At 60.6% G+C, this 20,271-nt stretch overlaps 3 protein-coding genes across 3 annotated transcripts in view; 1 reads left to right on the forward strand and 2 right to left on the reverse strand.

Annotated features, from left to right (window-relative positions):
* Position 1: 1 nt before the first annotated feature.
* Positions 2–4,220, forward strand: LOC120500675 (complement C1q-like protein 4; the record flags this gene model as incomplete). The annotated part of the gene is made up of 2 exons (XM_039705865.1): positions 2–310; positions 3,864–4,220. Coding segments are annotated over 2 exons (489 nt in total), but the record flags the coding sequence as incomplete, so codon positions are not given.
* Positions 4,221–5,057: 837 nt separating this feature from the next.
* On the reverse strand, positions 5,058–8,466 carry PFDN5 (prefoldin subunit 5; the record flags this gene model as incomplete). The annotated part of the gene is made up of 4 exons (XM_039705866.1): positions 5,058–5,412; positions 5,593–5,895; positions 5,991–6,022; positions 8,193–8,466. Coding segments are annotated over 4 exons (813 nt in total), but the record flags the coding sequence as incomplete, so codon positions are not given.
* A 329-nt stretch (positions 8,467–8,795) lies between these two features.
* Positions 8,796–20,271, reverse strand: part of ESPL1 (extra spindle pole bodies like 1, separase) — a 32,193-nt gene continuing 20,717 nt past the window's right edge. Inside the window, exons 22-35 of the mRNA XM_039705867.1 lie at positions 19,949–20,240; positions 19,472–19,792; positions 19,311–19,382; positions 18,052–18,265; positions 17,270–17,511; positions 16,436–16,563; positions 15,741–15,863; positions 14,788–14,949; positions 13,948–14,109; positions 13,147–13,251; positions 12,434–12,546; positions 11,559–11,642; positions 10,586–10,750; positions 8,796–10,011 (exon numbers count right to left, since the gene is read on the reverse strand). Coding sequence (XP_039561801.1) covers positions 9,810–10,011; positions 10,586–10,750; positions 11,559–11,642; positions 12,434–12,546; positions 13,147–13,251; positions 13,948–14,109; positions 14,788–14,949; positions 15,741–15,863; positions 16,436–16,563; positions 17,270–17,511; positions 18,052–18,265; positions 19,311–19,382; positions 19,472–19,792; positions 19,949–20,240 — 2,385 coding nt within the window. The 3' untranslated portion in view covers positions 8,796–9,809. The remainder of the gene's footprint in view (positions 10,012–10,585; positions 10,751–11,558; positions 11,643–12,433; positions 12,547–13,146; positions 13,252–13,947; positions 14,110–14,787; positions 14,950–15,740; positions 15,864–16,435; positions 16,564–17,269; positions 17,512–18,051; positions 18,266–19,310; positions 19,383–19,471; positions 19,793–19,948; positions 20,241–20,271) is intronic.

Here is a 20,271-nt window from a genome sequence, read left to right on the forward strand (position 1 = left end):
GGGGCCGCGGGGACCCCCGGGGGAGCCGGGCCGGCCGGGCCCGCCGGGACCCCCGGGGCCGGGCCCGGGCGGGTACATCCCGTCCTTCTACAGCCCCAAAATCGCTTTCTACGCCGGCCTGAGGAAGCCGCACGAGGGCTACGAGGTGCTGCGCTTCGACGACGTGGTGACCAACGTGGGCAACTACTACGAGCCCTCGAGCGGCAAATTCACCTGCCCCCTGCCCGGCATCTACTTCTTCACCTACCACGTCCTGATGCGCGGCGGCGACGGCACCAGCATGTGGGCCGACCTGATGAAGAACGGGCAGGTAACGGGACCCCCGCGGGACCCCCAGCCCGGTTTTAGCCCCGCTTTGCACCCCATCCCACCCCATCCCAGCCCCATCCCTGTCCCCTCCTGTCCCCCTCCCCGTGCCCATCCCGTCCCCTCCCCGTCCCCTCCCCGGTGCTCCCGGCTCAGCGGGCGGCCTCCCGCCGTCTCCGCCGCTCGCCACCATCGCTCCCAAGGGCGACGAGGACCTGCTGGCGCTGGCCGCGTCGCGGCTGAGCCGCAGGAAGCGGGTGGCCGGCGTGGCCATCGGCGTGGCCATGCTGCTGCTGCTGCTGGTGGCCATCCCGCTGCTCGTGCACGGCTCCAAGGCGGCCGCGCACTACGAGATGCTGGGCAGCTGCCGCATGGTCTGCGACCCCTACCCCGAGCTGCCCCCCGCCTCGCCGCCGCCCTTCCTGCCCGGGGCCAAGGGCGAGCCGGGCCGCAAGGGCCGCGCCGGCCTCCGCGGGCCACCGGGGCCACCGGGGCCGCACGTCCTGATGCGCGGCGGCGACGGCACCAGCATGTGGGCCGACCTGATGAAGAACGGGCAGGTAACGGGACCCCCGCGGGACCCCCAGCCCGGTTTTAGCCCCGCTTTGCAGCCCCGGGTTTGGTTTTCAACCCTGATTTTCACTGCCTGGTTGGTAGCCCCGGGTTTGGTTCTCATCCCTCGGTTTGCACCCCCTGGTTTTCAGCCGTGATTTTTTGAGATTTTTATCGCTGCTTTTCAGCCCCGCGGGTTTCAGTCCCGGTTTTCACCCCCCCCCTCCCCAATTTTCACTCTCCGGTTTTCAGCCCCTGTTTTCATCCCTGGTTTTCATCCCCCGCTTTTCACTCCCTGGTTTTCGGGCTCGTTTTTCACCCCCCCTCGAGCCCCCAGCCAGGTTTTCCTCCTCTGGTTTTCACCTCTGGTTTTCACTCCCTGGTTTTCAGGCTCGATTTTCACCCCCCCGAGCCCCCAGCCCGGTTTTCAGCCCCCGGTTTTCTCCCCTGGTTTTCACCCCTGGTTTTCACCTCTGGTTTTCACTCCCCGGTTTTCAGCCCCCAGCTTTCACCTCCCGGTTTTCACTCCCGGTTTTCACCCCTGGTTTTCACCCCTGGTTTTCACCTCTGCTTTTCACCCCCCAGTTTTCTCCCCCTGCTTTTCACTCCTCGGTTTTCATTCCCTGCTTTTCACTCCCCGTTTATTTATTTTTTTTTTCCAGCAGCCTCGGGGTTGTTGTTTTGGCCCTCGGTGGTTTCGCTGTTTTGGTTTGGGTGGTTTTAGGTTCTCATCCGGGTTCAATCCCTTCGTGATTTCCCATCCTCGGTTCTGCTCCTTCCCAAATCCCCACATCCAACCCCCCCAAATTCCCATCCTGCTTCCCCCATCCCTCATTCCCCATCCCCGGTCCCACATCCCATTTCCCCCATCCAACCCCCCCAAATTCCCATCCTGCTTCCCCCATCCCTGATTTCTCATTCTCACATCCCATTTCTCCCATCCAATTCCCTCCCAAATTCCCACCCCATCCCCTCCATCCCTGATTCACCCACCCCAGCAGCCCCATGCCCATTTTCTCCATCCCATTTCCCCCATCCCTTTCCCCCATCCTCCACCCTCCTCTCCCCATCCCTGAGTTCCCATTCCCATTTTCTCCGTCCCAGTCCCCATCCTGCTTCCCCAATCCCTGATTTCCCATTTTCTCCATCCCATTTCCCCCATCCCAAACCCCAAATCCCCAAAATTCTCTCCCCATCCCTGATTTCCCATTCCCGTTTTCTCCATCCCAAACCCCCACATCCCATTTCCCCCATCCAAACCCCCTTTTAAATTCCCACAAAACCCCTCATTTCCATCCTCCTTTCCCCATTCCCTGATTCCCCATCCCCAGTTCTGTTCCTTCCCAGTCCCACGTCCCATTTTCCTCATCCAATTCTCTCCCAAATTCCCATTATTTCCTCCCATTCCTGTTTCCCCATTCCCACATCCCATTTTCCTCATCCAATCCTGCCCAAATTCCCTTTATTTTCCCCCATCCAATCCTCCCCAAATTCCCATAATTTTTCCCCATTCCTGATTTACCTGATCCCATTTCCCCCATCCAATCCTGCCCCAAATTCCCATAATTTCCCCCCCAAATTCCCATCATTTTCCCCCAAAATTCCCACCCTTTTCCCCCAAATTCCCACAATTCCCCCCCAAAATTCCCACCCTTTCCCCCCCCCAAAATTCCCATCATTTCCCCCCCAAATTCCCCCCCTTTTCCCCCCAAATTCCCATAATATCTCCCCAAATTCCCACCCTTTGCCTCCCCAAATTTCCATAATTTTCATCCCAAATTCCCATCTTTCTTCCCCCAAATTCCCAATCTTTCCCCCCCAAATTCCCATCATTTTCCCCCCAAATTCCCACCCTTTTCTCCCCAAATTCCTATAATTTCACCCCCAAATTCCCACAATTTCTCCCCAAATTCCCATCTTTCTCCCCCCAAATTCCCACCCTTTTCCCCCCCAAATTCCCATCCTTTTTTCCCCCCAAATTCTCACCCTTTCCCCCCCAAATTCCCATCTTTCTCCCCCCAAATTCCCACCCTTTTCCCCCCCAAATTCCCATCCTGGGAATTTGGGGGGATTGGATGGGGATGGGAATTTGGGGGGGATTTGATGCAGGAATTGGGATCTGGGGCCTTGGGAGGGACCAGAATTGGGGAATCAGGAAAGGAGCAGAGGACGGGAATGGGGGGGACTGGGCAGGTGGGGCAGTGAGGGGGGGGTGGCAGCCGTGTCCCCCCCAGGTGTGGGCCTTGGGGACAGTGGGGCCTTGGGGACAGCGGGGCCTTGGGGACAGCCCCACCTTGGGGACAGCCCCACCTTGACCGGGGGGTCCTGCCGGGCTCATCCCCCATTCCCCCACCTCGGGGAGAGGAGTGGGTGACAGGCGGGGACAGTGCCAGGCAGGGTGGGTGACACATGGGGTCAGTGCCAGGCGGGGTCAGTGCCAGGTAGGGCAGGTGACAGCCCTGTCCCCCACTGCCAGGTGGGGTCCCACTGATGTCACCCCCATTCCCTCCCTTGGAGGGGGGGTGAGTGCCAGGTGGGATGGGTGACATGTGAGGTGGGTGACACACGGTGTCAGTGCCACGCGGGATGGGTGACATGCGGTGTCAGTGACACACGGGGTCGGTGCCAGCCCTGTCCCCCCTGGCAGGTGGGGTGGGTGACACACGGGGTCGGTGCCATGCAGGGCCGGTGCCAGGTTGGGTGGGTGACACACGGGGTCGGTGCCAGGCGGGGCCGGTGCCAGGCGGGGCTGGTGCCAGCCCTGTGCCCCCCGGCAGGTTGGGTGGGTGACACACGGGGTCGGTGCCAGCCCCGTGCCCCCCGGCAGGTTGGGTGGGTCACACACGGGGTCAGTGACACACGGGGCCGGTGCCAGGCGGGGCCGGTGCCAGGTTGGGTGGGTCACACACGGGGTCGGTGCCAGCCCTGTGCCCCCCGGCAGGTTGGGTGGGTCACACACGGGGTCCGTCACACACGGGGCCGGTGCCAGCCCTGTGCCCCCGCAGGTCCGTGCCAGCGCCATCGCGCAGGACGCCGACCAGAACTACGACTACGCGAGCAACAGCGTCATCCTGCACCTGGACGTGGGCGACGAGGTGTGCGTCAAGCTGGACGGGGGCAAGGTGCACGGCGGCAACACCAACAAGTACAGCACCTTCTCCGGCTTCATCATCTACCCCGACTGACCCCCGGGACCCCCCGGGACCCCCCCGGAAACGGGACCCCCCCGGAACCGGGACCCCCGGGACAGCCCCGGAATGGGGAACCCCCCCGGGACCCCCGGGATCCCGTCCGACCCCCGAGCTCAGCACCTTCTCCGGCTTCATCATCCACCCCGACTGACCCAGGACCCCCCCGGGGTACCGAGACCACCGGGACCCCCCCGGGACCACCGGGACCCCCCCCGGGGCACCGGGAACCGGGATCCCGTCCGACCCCCGAGCTCAGCACCTTCTCCGGCTTCATCATCCCCCCTGACTGACCCCCCCGGGACCACCGGGACCCCCCCGGGGCACCGGGACACCCCCGCGACCCGGGGTGACCCCCAGCCCAGCAGCTGCTCCGGCCCCAGCTCTGCCCCGAGTGACCCCCGGGACCCCCCGGGACCCCCCCGGGACCGCCGGTGACAGCGCTGACACCCCCGGGACCCCCCTGCGCTGGCACGGGGGGGCAGCGGAGCCTGAGGGACACAGCAACCCCGGCCTGTCCCCTCATTGTCACCATCGGCCCTGGCCCCACATTGTCACCACCCAGCCACGGCCGTGTCCCCAGCCCTGTCCCTGTCCCCAGCTTGTCACCATCCTCATCCTCATCCCTGTCCCTGTTCTGTCCCCATCCCCATCCCCATCCCTGTCCCCTCCTGTCCCCGTCCCTGTCCCCTCCTGTCCCCATCCCCATCCCTGTCCCCTCCTGTCCCTGTCCCCTCCTGTCCCTGTCCCCATCCCCATCCCTGTCCCCGTCCCTGTCCCCTCCTGTCCCTGTCCCCTCCTGTCCGTGTCGCTGTCGCCACCTCGTGGCCGCAGCCGGGAGGGCTCGGGAAGGATTTTGGGGAGGGGGCTCAGCCCCGCCGGGACCCCCCAGAGAGAGGGACCCCGTCCCTGAATGTCCCTGAATGTCCCCAGAGCCACGGCCAGGGACCCCCCCCCATGCCGGGGTCCCCCCTCCCCAAACCCGGGACCCCCCAAAGACCCCGGAGCCCCTCGGAGCCGTCTCTGCTTTATTCCAGGGACTGGTACAAAATGGGGGGGGTCGGGATTTTGGGGAGGGGGCTGCACCCCCTAACCCCCACCGCGGGGATTTGGGGAGGGGGCTGCACCCCCAAACCCCCACCGCGGGGTTTTGGGGAGGGGGCTACGCCTTGGCCCCCCCCGGGACCCCCTGGGCCGCCGTCAGCTGCTGCAGCTTCTGCGTCATCATCTCCAGCACGGCTGGGGGGAGCGGGTCAGGGCACCCCAAAAACGGGGAGGGGTCAGGGGGGCGTGGGGGGAACCCCGGGAGGGGGAAAAGGGGACCCCAAAACCAGGGAGGGACCCCGGGAGGGGGGAAAGGGGACCCCAAAATCACGGAGGGGTTTGGGGGGGTCCTGAAAGTGGGGAGGGGTCTGGGGGGTTAATAAAAATGGGGTGGGAAATGGGGTGGGAATGGGAGAAAATGGGGAAAAGCAGGGAAAATTCAGAAAAATGGGGTGGGAATGGGAGAAAATGGGGAAAAGCAGGGAAAATTCAGAAAAATGGGGTGGGAATGGGAGAAAATGGGGAAAATGAGAGGAAAATTAATAAAAATGGGGTGGGAAATGGGGGAAATGAAGGAAAAACGGGGTGAGAAGAAGAAATGGGGTGAGAAAACGAGGAAATGGGGACACAGAAAGGGCTGAAAGGAGGCAAAAACCGGAGCAAAGAGGGGTGGGGGAGGGGGGAAAGGGGTGGACATGGGGGTCCCCAGCCCCCCACGCCCCCTGCCCACCTTCTCCACGTAGTAGCCGGTGCCCACGTCCACCAGCACCGTGCTGACGTCCTGCAGCTTGCCTGGCACGTACATCTGGGGGGTCAGGGAAAACGGGGGGCACGGGGGGCACGGGGGGCACCCACCCCCCACGGGGGGTCCCGGGGGTCCCGGGGGCAGCACAAGGATACGGAGCTGGTGAGAGGCACCAGGAGATCCTTGCCTGTGGAAAGAGGGGGGTCAGGATACCCCAAAAGCAGCCCAAACGTCCCACGGGGTCTGATTGGGTTTGGGGGTTCCCCGGCGGGGATTTGGGAGCCACCCCTGGGTTTGGGGGACCCCCATCAGGATTTGGGGCTCCCCCCCCAAGATTTGGGGTTTGGGAGCCACCCCTGGGTTTGGGGAAACCCATCAGGATTTGGGGCTCCCCCATTAGGATTTGGGGTTTAAGATCCAGCCCTGGTTTTGGGGATCCCCACCAGGATTTGGGGTTTAAGATCCAGCCCTGGTTTTTGGGGATCCCCCCAAGATTTGGGGCTCCCCAAGGTCCCTCTGGTTTTGGGGCTCCCCACCAGGATTTGGGGTTTAGGAACCATCCCTGGTTTTTGGGGATCCCCACCAGGATTTGGGGCTCCCCAAGGTCCCTCTGGTTTTGGGGCTCCCCACCAGGATTTGGGGTTTAGGAACCATCCCTGGTTTGGGGATCCCCAATAGGATTTGGGGTTTAGGAACCATCCCTATTTTTGGGGCTCCCCCATCAGGATTTTGGGGTTTAGGATCCACCCCTGGTTTTAAGGATCTCCATCAGGATCTGGGGTTTAGGAACCACTCCTGGTTTTGGGGACCCCCTCTGGGTTTGGAGACCCCCCCCCATTAAGATTTTGGGGTTTGGGAGCCACCCCTGGGTTTGGGGAAACCCATCAGGATTTGGGGCTCCCCCATTAGGATTTGGGGTTTAAGATCCAGCCCTGGTTTTTGGGGATCCCCCCAAGATTTGGGGCTCCCCAAGGTCCCTCTGGTTTTGGGGCTCCCCACCAGGATTTGGGGTTTAGGAACCATCTCTATTTTTGTGGCTCCCCCATCAGGATTTTGGGGTTTAGGATCCACCCCTGGTTTTAAGGATCTCCATCAGGATCTGGGGTTTAGGAACCACTCCTGGTTTTGGGGACCCCCTCTGGGTTTGGAGACCCCCCCCATTAAGATTTGGGGACCCCCCTTAGGTTTGAGGACCCCCCTCAGGGTTCAGGGCTCCTGTGGGACCCTCCCCAGAGCTTCTGACCCCCCCCAGGTTTTGGGGGATCTCTGCCATAATTTAGGACCCCCCATCAATACTTGGGGCCCCCCTGGATTTCGGGGACCCCCTCTGAGGATTTGGGACCCCCCAATCCAAATTTGTGCAACTCATGGAGCCCCCACAGCATTTATCCCCCCCCATCACAATTTGGGGACCCTCCCCCAGATTTTAAAGCCCTGGCTGCGGATTTGGGGGTTTTGGGGACCCCCCGGGGGGGATTTGGGGTTTTTTGGGGTGCCTCACCCTCGTTGCCCTTGTGCAGCACGTTTTGGGGGTTTTTTGGGGTTTTTTTGGGGTTTTTTGGGGTTTTTGGGGTGCCTCACCCTCGTTGCCCTTGTGCAGCACGTTTTGGGGTTTTTTTGGGGGTTTTTTGGGGTGCCTCACCCTCGTTGCCCTTGTGCAGCACGTTTTGGGGTTTTTTTGGGGGTTTTTTGGGGTTTTTTGGGGTGCCTCACCCTCGTTGCCCTTGTGCAGCACGTTTTGGGGTTTTTTTGGGGGTTTTTTGGGGTGCCTCACCCTCGTTGCCCTTGTGCAGCACGTTCAGGCACTCCCATCAGGATTTTGGGGTTTAGGATCCACCCCTGGTTTTAAGGATCTCCATCAGGATCTGGGGTTTAGGAACCACTCCTGGTTTTGGGGACCCCCTCTGGGTTTGGAGACCCCCCCCATTAAGATTTGGGGACCCCCCTTAGGTTTGAGGACCCCCCTCAGGGTTCAGGGCTCCCATCAAGATCTGGGGACCCTCCCCAGAGCTTCTGACCCCCCCCCAGGTTTTGGGGGATCTCTGCCATAATTTAGGACCCCCCATCAATACTTGGGGCCCCCCTGGATTTCGGGGACCCCCTCTGAGGATTTGGGACCCCCCAATCCAAATTTGTGCAACTCATGGAGCCCCCACAGCATTTATCCCCCCCCATCACAATTTGGGGACCCTCCCCCAGATTTTAAAGCCCTGGCTGCGGATTTGGGGGTTTTGGGGACCCCCCGGGGGGGATTTGGGGTTTTTTGGGGTGCCTCACCCTCGTTGCCCTTGTGCAGCACGTTTTGGGGGTTTTTTGGGGTTTTTTTGGGGTTTTTTGGGGTTTTTGGGGTGCCTCACCCTCGTTGCCCTTGTGCAGCACGTTCAGGCACTCCTTGGCCTCCACGAACTTGGTCTGCACCACCTTGAGCTGCGCCAGGGACGAGGACAGGAACTCCACCTCCTGCGGGGTTTTGGGGGTTCGGGGGGGTCCCCAGCGCCGGGGGGAGAGCCCCGAGGTGGGGATTTGGGGAGGGGGTCCCCAGGGGGAGACCCCCAGGGCTGGGAATGGCCCCAAAGGGATGAGGAGGAAGAGACGCTTTTTATTGGGGAGGGGTCCTTGAAATTGGGGTGGGTGTCAAGGGTGGGGGGCACCCAGGGGCTCTGCGACCCTCCCCAAACCCCAGAGACCCCCAGACACCCCCAAACTCCCCTCCAGCCCACCCAAGCTGCGACCCCCAGGCCTGGGGACCCCCAAAGCCCCCCAGACACCCCCAAATTCCCCCCCAGCCCTGCCCCAGCTCACCCGTGAGCCCGCCCCCTGGCGGCTTGGAGGACTGGGGGGCGGTCTAGTGCCCCCCCCAAGGAAAAGAGGAGTTTGGAGGGATTTTTGGGGGGTCCAGGAGAAATGTGGGGGGTCCCAGAAAGACTCAGGAGAGGGAAGTGCAGAGGCAGCAGCTTTATTGTTGCAAAACAGGCGAATAAAACCAAATTTCGTTAAAAATTTTGTTAAAATTTTGTTAAAATTTCATTAAAATGAAGGCAGTTCCAACCCTCCCCTTTCCTTCAGACACCCCAAAAATCCCCGCGGGGGTGGGAGCCCCAAAAGCGTCACCAGAGGTAATGGGGGACCCCAAAAGTAACAAATGGGGGCCCCAAAGGCCACAAGTGGATCCCAAAAGGGATGGGGGACCCCCAGTTCTCCCCTATAAATAACGGGGGGACCCCAAAAACAACTGGAGTCCCCCCAGAAATTCACTCCAGGCAATGAGAGAACCCTAAATCCTCACTCCAAGCAATGGGGGAACCCCAAAGATGCCAAAGGGACCCCAAACCTTTAGTCCAGGCCATGGGGGGACCCCAAACCTTCACCCCAGGGCAGCCCCTGGGGACCCCAAAGATGCCAAAGGGACCCCAAACCTTTAGTCCAGGCCATGGGGGGACCCCAAACCTTCACCCCAGGGCAGCCCCTGGGGACCCCAAAGATGACAAAGGGACCCCAAAGATGACAAAAGGACCCCAAACCTTCACTCCAGGGCAGCTCTGGGCCATGGGGAAACCCCAAAGATGCCAACGGGACCCCAAATCCTCACCCCAGGCAATGGGGGAACCCCAAAGAGACCCCAAAGATGCCAAATGGCCCCAAACTCTCACTGCAGGCAGTGGGGGAACCCCAAAGGGACCCCAAACCCTCACCCCAGGCAACGGGGGACCCCAAAGATGCCAAAGGGACCCCAAATCCTCACTCCAAGCCATGGGGGAGCCCCAAAGGGACCCCAAACCCTCACCCCAGGCAACGGGGGACCCCAAAGATGCCAAAGGGACCCCAAATCCTCACTCCAAGCCATGGGGGAGCCCCAAAGGGACCCCAAACCTTCACTCCGAGCCATGGGGGAGCCCCAAAGGGACCCCAAACCTTCACTCCGAGCCATGGGGGAGCCCCCAAAGCCCCCAGGGCCCCCCCAAGCGTGGCCCCCCTCAGCAGAGGCTGACCGGGAGCCCGTAGGCCACGGGGGCGGCCCCGATGAGGGATTTGAGGCGGGGGGCTTGGCGGGCCTGGGCCAGCTGGGCCAGCAGGGGGGTCCCGGGGCCGCCCCCCAGCCAGCCCCGCAGCAGCGCCTGCGCCAGCCGGTCCAGGTCCCGGTCCGTGACATCCCACAGGTTCCCCAGCACCAGAGGGCTGAAAACGGGGGGGACACCCCCAAACGGGGCCGTGAGACCCCAAAAACAGAGAGGGACACCCCAAAACCAGAGAGAGACACCCCAAATACAGAGAGAGACACCCCAAAACCAGAGAGACACCCCAAATACAGAGAGACCCCAAAACCAGAGAGAGACACCCCAAATACAGAGAGACACCCCAAAACCAGAGAGAGATACCCCAAACAGAGAGATCCACCCCAAAATGGAGCTGTGAGCAGAGGGAGAGACCCAAAAAGTAAAGAAGCACCACAAAATCCGAGTCCCAAACCCCCAAAACCACCCCAAATCCCAGAGCTCCAAATCCCCAAAGCCATCCCAAAACCTCCCCAAATCCCAGAGCTCCAAATCCCCAAAGCCATCCCAAAACCTCCCCAAATCCCAGAGCTCCAAATCCCCCCACGAAATCCCAGAGCCCCCAGAACCCTCCAGAGTTCCCCAACCCAAAACCCCCAAACCCCCAATCCCAAACCCCTGCACCCCAAACTCCAAATCCCCAAACCCCAAACCTTCAAATCCCAAACCCCAAATCCCAAGCCCAGCCCCTGACTCACCACCCGGCCAGGACGAACTTGAGGACGGTGCCCGAGGGCTCGAGGGGCCCCCGCGGGGCCAGGGCGGCGCTGGAGCAGCCGAAGAGCAGCGCCACGGCCCGGCAGGGCAGGCGTGCCAGGCTCTGCCCGTCCAGGAGCCGAGCCCCGGCCCCGTGCCCGGCGTAGCTGCAGGAGCAAACCCCAAATCTGACCCTAAATCTGACCCCAAACCCAGGCGTGGCAGGCTCTGCCCCGTGCCCGGCGTAGCTGCAGGAGCAAACCCCAAAATCAGCCCCAAAACCGACCCCAAACCCAGCCGTGCCAGGCTCTGCCCGTCCAGGAGCCGTGCTCCTGCCCCGTGCCCGGTGTAGCTGCAGGAGCAAACCCCAAAACTGACCCTAAATCTGACCCAAAATCAGCCCCAAATCACCCCAAACCCAGCCGTGCCAGGCTCTGACCCGTGCCCGGCGTAGCTGAGGGGATGGACACCAAAATCAGCCCCAAATCTGACCCCAAATCAGCCCCAAATCTGACCCCAAACCCGGCCGTGCCAGGCTCTGCCCGTCCAGGAGCCGCGCTCCTGCCCCGTGCCCGGCGTAGCTGCAGGAGCAAACCCCAAAATCAACCCCAAATCTGACCCCAAATCAGCCCCAAATCACCCCAAACCCAGCCCTAAAACTGACCCAAATCAGACCCCAAAACCAGCTGGGAATCCACAACCCCCCCCCCCCAAAAATAACCCCAAATCAGCCTCCAAAGCTGACCCCAAAACCAACCCCAAAACCAGCTGGGAGCCCCCAGAAAAGCCCTAAAAAAACCCCTGAATCAGCCCCCAAATTCACTTCTAATCAGCCTCAAATCCGGTCCCAAATCCTCCCAATATCCAACCCCAAATTGGCCCCAAATCCCCCCAAAATCCAGCCCATCATTGGCCCCAAATCCAACCCCAAACCCCCAAACCCAGACCCCCCGACCCTTTTGGGGTTTCTCTCACATGTAGAGGTCGCGCTGCCCCAGCGCCTCCTGCAGCTGCTGCGGGGTCGGCGCCGCCCCCGAGACCCCGCGCCAGCCGGGCTCGCTGGGGAAAACGGGAAAAATGGGGAAAAAATGGGGAAAATGGGAAAAAATGGGGAAAAATACGGGAAAAAATGGGGAAAAAACCGGGAAAAACCAGGAGAAAATGGGGAAAAAAAAGGGGAAAACGGGAAAATCGGGATGGGAGAAGGAAAACGGGGAGAAAGGGGCAGGGTTTGGGGTGCAGAACCCAAAATTCGGGGGAAAAGGGGCAGGGTTTGGGGTGCAGAAACCAAAATTCGGGGGAAAAGGGGCAGGTTTGGGGTGCAGAAACCAAAATTTGGGGGAAAAGGGGCCCTGGAGATTTTGGGGTCCTGGAGGGGATTTTTTGGGATTCTGCGTGATTTTTGGGGTCCTGTAGGGAGTTTTTGGGATCTCGGGGGGTTTTTGGGATTCTGGGGGAATTTTTAGGGTCCAGGGGGTTTTTGGGGGTCCCAGAGGTGTTTCTGGGGGGTCCCGGGGTGTTTTGGGGATCCCAGGGGAGTTTTTGGGGTCTCAGGGGAGTTTTTGGGGGCTTTTTGAGGGTCCCAGGGGGGTTTCTGGGGGTCCTGAAGGGGATTTTTGGGATCCAGGGGTGTTTTTGGGATCTCAGGGGGGTTTTTGGGGTTGCAGTGGGTTTTTTGAGGGTCCCAGGGGTGTTTGGGCAGTTTTTGGGGGTCCCAGGGGTGTTTTTGGGGGGTTTTTGGGATCCCAGGGGTGTTTTTGGGGTTCCAGGGGGTGTTTGGGGTGGTTTTGGGGGTCCCAGTGGTGTTTATGGGGTCCCAGGGGTGTTTCGGGGGGTTTTTGGGGTCGCACCTCTCGAACCAGCCCCGGAACCTCTCCTCGGTGCCGCCCAGGTCCCGCTGGGGGTTCAGCACGTAGAAGGCGTTTTTGGGGTTCACGCCCCGGCTCAGCACCGAGCCCGAGCACTGCGGGGGAACACGGGGACCCCAAATGAGGGACCCCAAACCCTGGGAATGGCAGCCAGGGGTGGCCCAGGTGTGGCCCCAATCCCAGGTGTGCTCCCAATCCCAGGGGTTGTGCCCAATCCCAGGTGTGCTCCCAATCCCAGGGGTTGTGTCCAATCCCAGGTGTGCTCCCAATCCCAGGGGTTGTGCCCAATCCCAGGGGCTGTACCCAATCCCAGGTGTGTCCCAGGTGTGTCCCAGGCGTGTCCCTGTCCCAGGTGTGTCCCAGGCGTGTCCCTGTCCCAGGTGTGTCCCAGGCGTGTCCCTGTCCCAGGTGTGTCCCAGGCGTGTCCCTGTCCCAGGTGTGTCCCAGGCGTGTCCCTGTCCCAGGTGTGTCCCAGGCGTGTCCCTGTCCCAGGTGTGTCCCAGGCGTGTCCCTGTCCCAGGTGTGTCCCAGGCGTGTCCCTGTCCCAGGTGTGTCCCAGGCGTGTCCCTGTCCCAGGTGTGTCCCAGGCGTGTCCCTGTCCCAGGTGTGTCCCAGGCGTGTCCCTGTCCCAGGTGTGTCCCAGGCGTGTCCCTGTCCCAGGTGTGTCCCAGGTGTCCCCAGGTGTGTCCCCATACCTGCCGTGCCAGCCCGTAGCGCAGCAGGAAGCGCAGCCCCGGCAGCCGCGTCACCGGAACGTTCCGCAGGGTCCCGGAGCTCTCCCAGGGCAGCCGCTGCAGGTGCTGGGACAGGGACAGGGACACGGCGTGAGGGACAGGCAGCAGCAGGAGGAAGGGGAGACAAAAAGGATGAGGAAGGGGGGGAAGGAAAAGGAAGGTGAAAAAGAAGAGGAGGAAGAAGATGAGGAAGGGGAGGAAAAGCAAGTGGGGAAAAGGAGAAAGAAGAGAGGAAGAGGAGGAAAAGGAGGAAAGAAGAGGGAGGAGGAGGAAAAAGGAGCAGAAACAGCAGGAGGAGGAGGAGGAGGAAGGGGAGGAAAAGGAAAAGGAAAAGGAAAAGGAAAAGGAAGGTGAAAAAGAAGAGGAGGAAGAAGATGAGGAATGGGAGGAAAAGCAAGTGGGGAAAAGGAGGCAGAGGAGGAAGAGGAAAGAGGAGGAAGGAGGAGGAGGAAAAAGGAAAAGGAGGAGAAAGAACAGGAGGAAGAAGGAAAAAGGAGGAGGAAGAGGAGGAGGAGGAGGAAGAAGAGGAAAGAGGAAGGAGGAGGAGGAAAAAGGAAAAAGAGGAGAAAGAGCAGGAGGAGAAAGAAGGAAAAGGGAGGAGGAAGAGGAGGAGGAAGAAGGAAAATGAAAAGGGAAGTGGGAGTAGGGAGAAGAGGAGGAAGAGGAGGCAAAGGAAGAGAAAGCGGGGATAAGGAGGAGGAAAAGGAGGAGGAAAAGGAGGTGAGGATGAGGAAGGGAGCTGGGGACGAAGGCAGCTCTCACCCTGTCCAGCAGCAGCACCAGGGACCCCGCGCTGCCCCCGGGGCTCTCCCGGCGCCGCTCCAGGGCCTCGTCCAGCAGCAGCCGCGCCCGCAGCGGCCGGGCCGGACACAGCGCTGCGGCCAGCGGCCGGACATCGGCCGGACACAGCGCCCACAGCAGTGCCTGCAGGGGGAGAGGGACAATTCCCAAAATCCGGGATCAGAACCCCAAAATCCGGGATCAGAGCCCCAAAATCCGGGATCAGAGCCCCACTGGACACAGCGCTGCGGCCAGCGGCCGGACATCGGCCGGACACAGCGCCCACAGCAGCGCCTGCAGGGGGGGGAGAGGGACAATTCCCAAAATCTGGGATCAGAGCCCCAAAATCCGGGATCAGAGCCCCAAAACCTGGGATCAGAGCCCCAAAATCTGGGATCAGAACCCCAAAATCTGGGATTAAAACCCCACTGGACACAGCGCTGCGGCCAGCGGCCGGACATCGGCCGGACACAGCGCCCACAGCAGCGCCTGTGGGGGAGAGGGACAGCTCCAGGGGAATTCCCAAATTCCAGGGGCAAAACCCCAAAACCTGGGATCAGCAACCCAAAATGTGGGGCAGAACACAAAATGTGGGGTTAACACCGTAAATTCCAGGGGTAAAGTCCCAAATCCCCAGGATCACCCCCCAAATCCAGGGATCACGCCCCAAATTCTGGGATCATCACCCACAACTTTCAGGGATCAAAACCCCAAAAATCCTGGGATCACCCTCCTGAAATCCAGGGATCAGCACCCGCAGATCAAAGGGTCACCACCCCAAACCCCAAACCCCAACCCCAAACCCCAATCCCGGCCCCATACCCGGAGCAGGGCGGGCTCGGGGCGGTCCCAGCCGCATTCCCGGAGCTCCTGGAGCAGCTGGGACAATTCCTGCTCATCCAGGGGGGAATTCCCGGGATCCCGGGGCAGCAGCAGCCCCCGCCAGCACCCCAAAACCTCCGAGTCCAGGTTCTGGATCAGGCTCTGGGGAAAGACACGCAATGGGAACGGGATCATGACCCCAAAAACGCCGGGAATGCCACGGGAAATCCCACAGGAATCCCTAAAGGAAGCACAGGGGGAATCCCAAAGGGAATCCCAGGAAAAATCCCAAAAGGAATCCCAGGGGGGGTTATGGGGTGGGTCAGGCCTCATTCCCAGGGCTTTTCCCAATATTTGGGGGTTCGGGAAAGTGGGAATCCAAGGGAAAATCCCAAAAGGGAATCCTCCAGGGAATGCCAGGGAGGGTTATGGGGTCGCATCCCCAAGGGTTTTCCTGATATTTGGGTGTTTGGGAAATTTGAGGAATCCCAGAGGAAATCCCACAGGGAATCAGGGAAAATCCCACAAGAATCCCAGGGGGATTTCCAGGGAAAATCCCATCGGGGATCCCAGGAAAATCCCATGAGGAATCAGGGAAATCCCAGCAGGAATCTCAGGGGGATTTCCAGGAAATCCCAAGGAAAACCCCATCAGGAATCCCAGAGGGATTTCCAGGGAATCCCAGGGAAAACCCCATCGGGGATCCCAGGAAAATCCCATGGGGAATCCCAGGGAAAACCCCATCGGGGATCCCAGGAAAATCCCACGAGGAATCAGGAAAATCCCACGGGGAATCAGGGAAATCCCATGGAATGTCAGGGGGATTTCCAGGGAATCCCAGGGAAAACCCCATCGGGAATCCCAGGGGGGTTTTCCAGGGAATCCCAGGGGGTTTCGGGGCGCTCCCGGCCCCGTTCCCAGGCTTTTCCCGGTTTTTGGGGTCCCTGTCCCACCTGCATGCGCAGGTCCAGGCGGGATCGCCGCTCCCACCACTCCTGGCGCTCGGTGCAGGCGTTGGCCTCGCGCTGCTCCCGCTGGATCCGCTCGAATTCCCGGAGGATCCCGCTCAGGGGGGCCTGGAGGGGACACGAGGGGCTTGGGATCCCCGGCCCGGCACGGGGAGGGGTTTGGGATCCCAACCCCTGGAATGGGGAGAGGATGAGGATGGATTTGGGATCCCAGTCCCTGGAATGGGAGAGGAGGAGAAGGGATTTGGGATCCCAGTCCCTGGAACTGCAGGTGTCCCCCAGCCAAGGATAAGGATGAAGATGAGGATAAGGATGAAGATGAAGGCGAGGATGAGGATGAAGATGAAGATGAGGATAAGGATGATGATGAAGAGGAGGATGAAGATGAGGATAAGGACGAAGACAAGGATAAGGAAAAGGATGAGGATGAAGATGAGGATGAGGATAAGGATGAAGATGAGGATAAGGATGAGGATGAAGATGAGGATAAGAATGAGGATGAAGACGAGGATGAGGATGATGATGATGAAGAGGAGACTGAAGATGAGGACAAATATGAAGATGAGGATAAGGATGAAGATGAGAATAAGAATGAGGACGAAGAGGAGGATGAAGAAGGAGATGAGGATAAGGATGAGGATGATGATGAAGCGGAGGATGAGGAGGAGGAGGAGGCTGACCTGGCAGCGCTCGGTGGCGATGCGCACGCTGACGGGCTCCGCGCCGCGCTCCAGCCGCGTCAGCAGCAGCGTGTCCCCGAGGGCGCCGGGGGTGGCACTGACCAGGGACAGCTGGCACACGGTGACACCTGCGGGGACACCACAAAGTTGGGGCTTCTCCTGGAATCCCACCCCAAGGAACCCCCAAAGCTTCCCAGACCTGAATCCCAACCATTCCAACCATTCCCACCCCATCCAAGGCCACCTCCGTGTCCCCAGGCCTGGCACTGACCAGGGACAGCTGGCACACGGTGACACCTGCGGGGACACCCCAAAGTTCCACCCCATGGAGCCCCCAGAGCTTCCCAGACCTGAATCCCAACCATTCCCACCCCATCCCAACCATTCCCACCCCATCCCAACCATTCCCAACCCATTTGAGGCCACCAAATACCCAAACTGGGAATTGGGGATTTCCCAATCCCCAAACCGGGAATTTGGGATTCCCCAACCCCTGGATGTGGAATTTGGGATTTCCCAGTCCCCAAACTGGGAATTGGGGATTTTATCCCCAAACTGGGAATTTGGGATTTCCCAATCCCCGGACTGGGAATTTGGGATTTCCCAATCCCCAAACAGGGAATTTGGGATTTCCCAGTCCCCGGACTGGGAATCTGGGATTTCCCAACCCCTGGATGGGGAATTTGGGATTTCATCCTCAAACTGGAAATCTGTGATTTCCCAATCCCCACCCTGGGAATTCGGGATTTCTGAATCCCTGGATGTTGAATTTGGGCTTTCCCAGTCCCCAAACTGGGAATCTGGGATCTCCCAGCCCGGGATCCCAGCACTGACCGCTGGGAATCTTCTGGAGCTGCTCCCGGAACCGCTCCCGCTCCGCCGGCCCCAAACCCGCGGAGCTGAACTGGAAAAGCTCCTCCAGCTGGGCCAGGTGCGACTGGGAATCCTCGGAATTCCGGGAATCCTGGGAATTTTGGGAATCCCGGGAATTCTGGGAACCCTGGGAATTCAGGGACAGGCCCTGGAGCTGGTCCGAGATGTCCCCCCTGGCTGCTGCTGCTGCTTTCCTCTTCTTCCTGTGGGGTCATCCCAAAATCCCTTGGGATGGGGCCAGGATGGGATTTGGGGATGGAGGGAGGGGATATGGGATGGGGGATGGGGGATGTGGGATATGGGATGGGAATAGGGGATATGGGATGGGGGATATGGGATAAGTCCCTTCCCCAAAGGGGAATCCCCAGTGGGGACATTGGGATGGGGACACTGGGAATGGGGACATGGGATGGGGACACTGGGACAGGGACACTGGGGAAGGGATGGGGACACTGGGAAAGGATGGGGACACTGGACAGGGCCACTGGGTGGGATGGGGACACTGGGACGGGGACACTGGGGAAGGGAGGGGGACACTGGGAAAGGATGGGGACACTGGACAGGGCCACTGGGATGGGGACACTGGGAAGGGGACACTGGATGGGGACATTGGAAAGGGACGGGGACACTGGGACAGGGACACTGGGATGGGGACACTGGACAGGGCCACTGGGATGGGGACACTGGGAGGGGACAGAGCACAGGGGCCGGAAGGTGCCACCCGGAGGTGCCCCGTGACCCACCGTGCCCTGGCGTGGACGATGGCCAGCAGCTGGTGGCGCAGGGTGACGCCCAGGGACTCGGCCAGCAGCGCCGCGGTGGCCAGCGGGTCCCTGTCCCCCAGGGCCAGGGCCAGCAGCTGGCACAGCTGCCCGTAGAGAGAGCCCGGCGGGAAGTGCCCGACCCAGGCCAGCGCCTCGGCCAGCAGCGCCCGCACCGCGGCCACCGAGGGGTCACCTGGGGACAGAGAGGGGTCAGCTGGGGGGACAGCGGCCACCGAGGGGTCAGCTGGGGACAGGGGACAGAGAGGGGTCAGCTGGGGACAGGGGACAGAGGGGTCAGTTGGGGGGACAGCGGCCACCGAGGGGTCACCTGGGGACAGGGGACAGAGAGGGGTCAGCTGGGGACAGAGGGGACAGAGAGGGGTCACCTGGGGACAGGGGACAGAAGAGTCAGCTGGGGACAGGGGACAGAGAGGGGTCAGCTGGGGGGAGAGAGGGGTCACCTGGGGGACAGAGGGGACACAGGGGTCAGCTGGGGGACAGGGGACAGAGGGGTCACCTGGGGACAGGGGACAGAAGAGTCAGCTGGGGACAGGGGACAGAGAGGGGTCAGCTGGGGACAGAGGGGTCTGAGAGGGGTCAGCTGGGGGCAGGGGACAGAGGGGACAGAGAGGGGTCACCTGGGGACAGGGGACAGAAGAGTCAGCTGGGGACAGGGGACAGAGAGGGGTCAGCTGGGGACAGAGGGGTCTGAGAGGGGTCAGGGGGTCACCTGGGGACAGGGGACAGAGGGGTCAGCTGGGGGGAGAGAGGGGTCACCTGGGGGACAGAGGGGACACAGGGGTCAGCTGGGGGACAGGGGACAGAGGGGTCACCTGGGGGGACAGAGGGGTCAGTTGGGGGGACAGCGGCCACCGAGGGGTCACCTGGGGACAGGGGACAGAGGGGTCAGAGAGGGGTCAGCTGGGGGGACAGAAGTCACAGAGGTCAGTGGGGACAGGGGTCAGTGGGGACAGGAAGGGTCAGGACAGGAGGGACAAAGTTTGGGGGCAAAAAAGGGAAAGTTTGGGGAAAGGAAAAGTCTGGGAGGAAAAGTTCTGGGGAAGGAAAGAAAATTTGGGGAAGGGAGGAAAAATTTGGGGAAGGGAAAAGTTCAGGAGAGGAAACTCCTGAGAAAAAGAAGGAAAATGCCTGGAAAAGGAAGGAAAACCCCTGGAGAAGTCAGGCCATGCCCAGCTGAGCCCCAAAATCCCAAAATCCCCCAAATCCCAGGTGCTCACCGGGCTGGGACCCCTCTGGATTTGGGGGATCCCCCTTGTCCCCCATTCCTGGGATTTCCTTGCTGGCCCCACCTGCAAAAGATGGGGCAGTTTTGGGGTCAAAAAAGGCAATTTTGGGGTCACCAAGATGAAACCCCCTCCCCAAAATCCCCCAAACTCACCTGGGGGCGGCGGGGGGAGCTCGAAGCTCATCTCCTCCTCCTCCTCCTCCTCTTCCTCCTCCACGGCCCTCAGGGGGTCCCGCTCCTCAATCCCAGAAAATTCCCAGTTCCTCTTTTCCTCCAAAATTCCACTTTGGGGGGTCCCCCTCTCCTTCTTCTCCCGGGGACCCCCAGCCCGGCGGGGACCCCTGTTCTCCTTCTTCTCCAGAGATTTTTGGGATTTGCCCTTTTCCTTCTTTTCCACATTTTCCACGTTGTCATTTTTCGTTTTTTCCACATTTTCCGTTTTGGGATTTCCCCTTTTCCCCACGTTTTCCATTTTGGGATTTCCCCTTTTTCCCCCGTTTTCCACTTTGGGATTTCCCATTTTTTCCGCATTTTCCATTTTGGGATTTCCCCTTTTCCCCACGTTTTCCATTTTGGGATTTCCCATTTTTTCCACGTTTTCCACTTTGGGATTTCCCATTTTTTCCACACTTTCCACTTTGCCGTTTCCCCTTCTTTCCCTCTTTTCCAGAGCTGTTTGTGGGATGTCATTTTCCTTCTTTTCCACATTTTCCACGTGGTTGATGCCCCTTTTTTCCCTCTTTTTGGGGGTCCCCAGCTCCTTGCGGGGCCGCCCCCGCCGGGGCCGAGCTGCAATTCCTGGAGAATTCCTGGGGGATTTTTGGGGCTGGACCCTCCTCTGGGCACAGGAACGTTTCTGGGTGCTTTTGGGGGGATCTGGGGGAATTTGGGGTTCCTCAGAGTCGCTGTCACTGAATGTCACCTGAAAAAGGGGGGGGGGGAAATGGGTTCAA

The sequence above is a fragment of the Passer montanus genome, unplaced genomic scaffold (genome assembly GCF_014805655.1).
Source record: "Passer montanus isolate IOZ18808 unplaced genomic scaffold, ASM1480565v1 scaffold187, whole genome shotgun sequence".
Classification (NCBI taxonomy): Eukaryota; Metazoa; Chordata; class Aves; order Passeriformes; family Passeridae; genus Passer; species Passer montanus.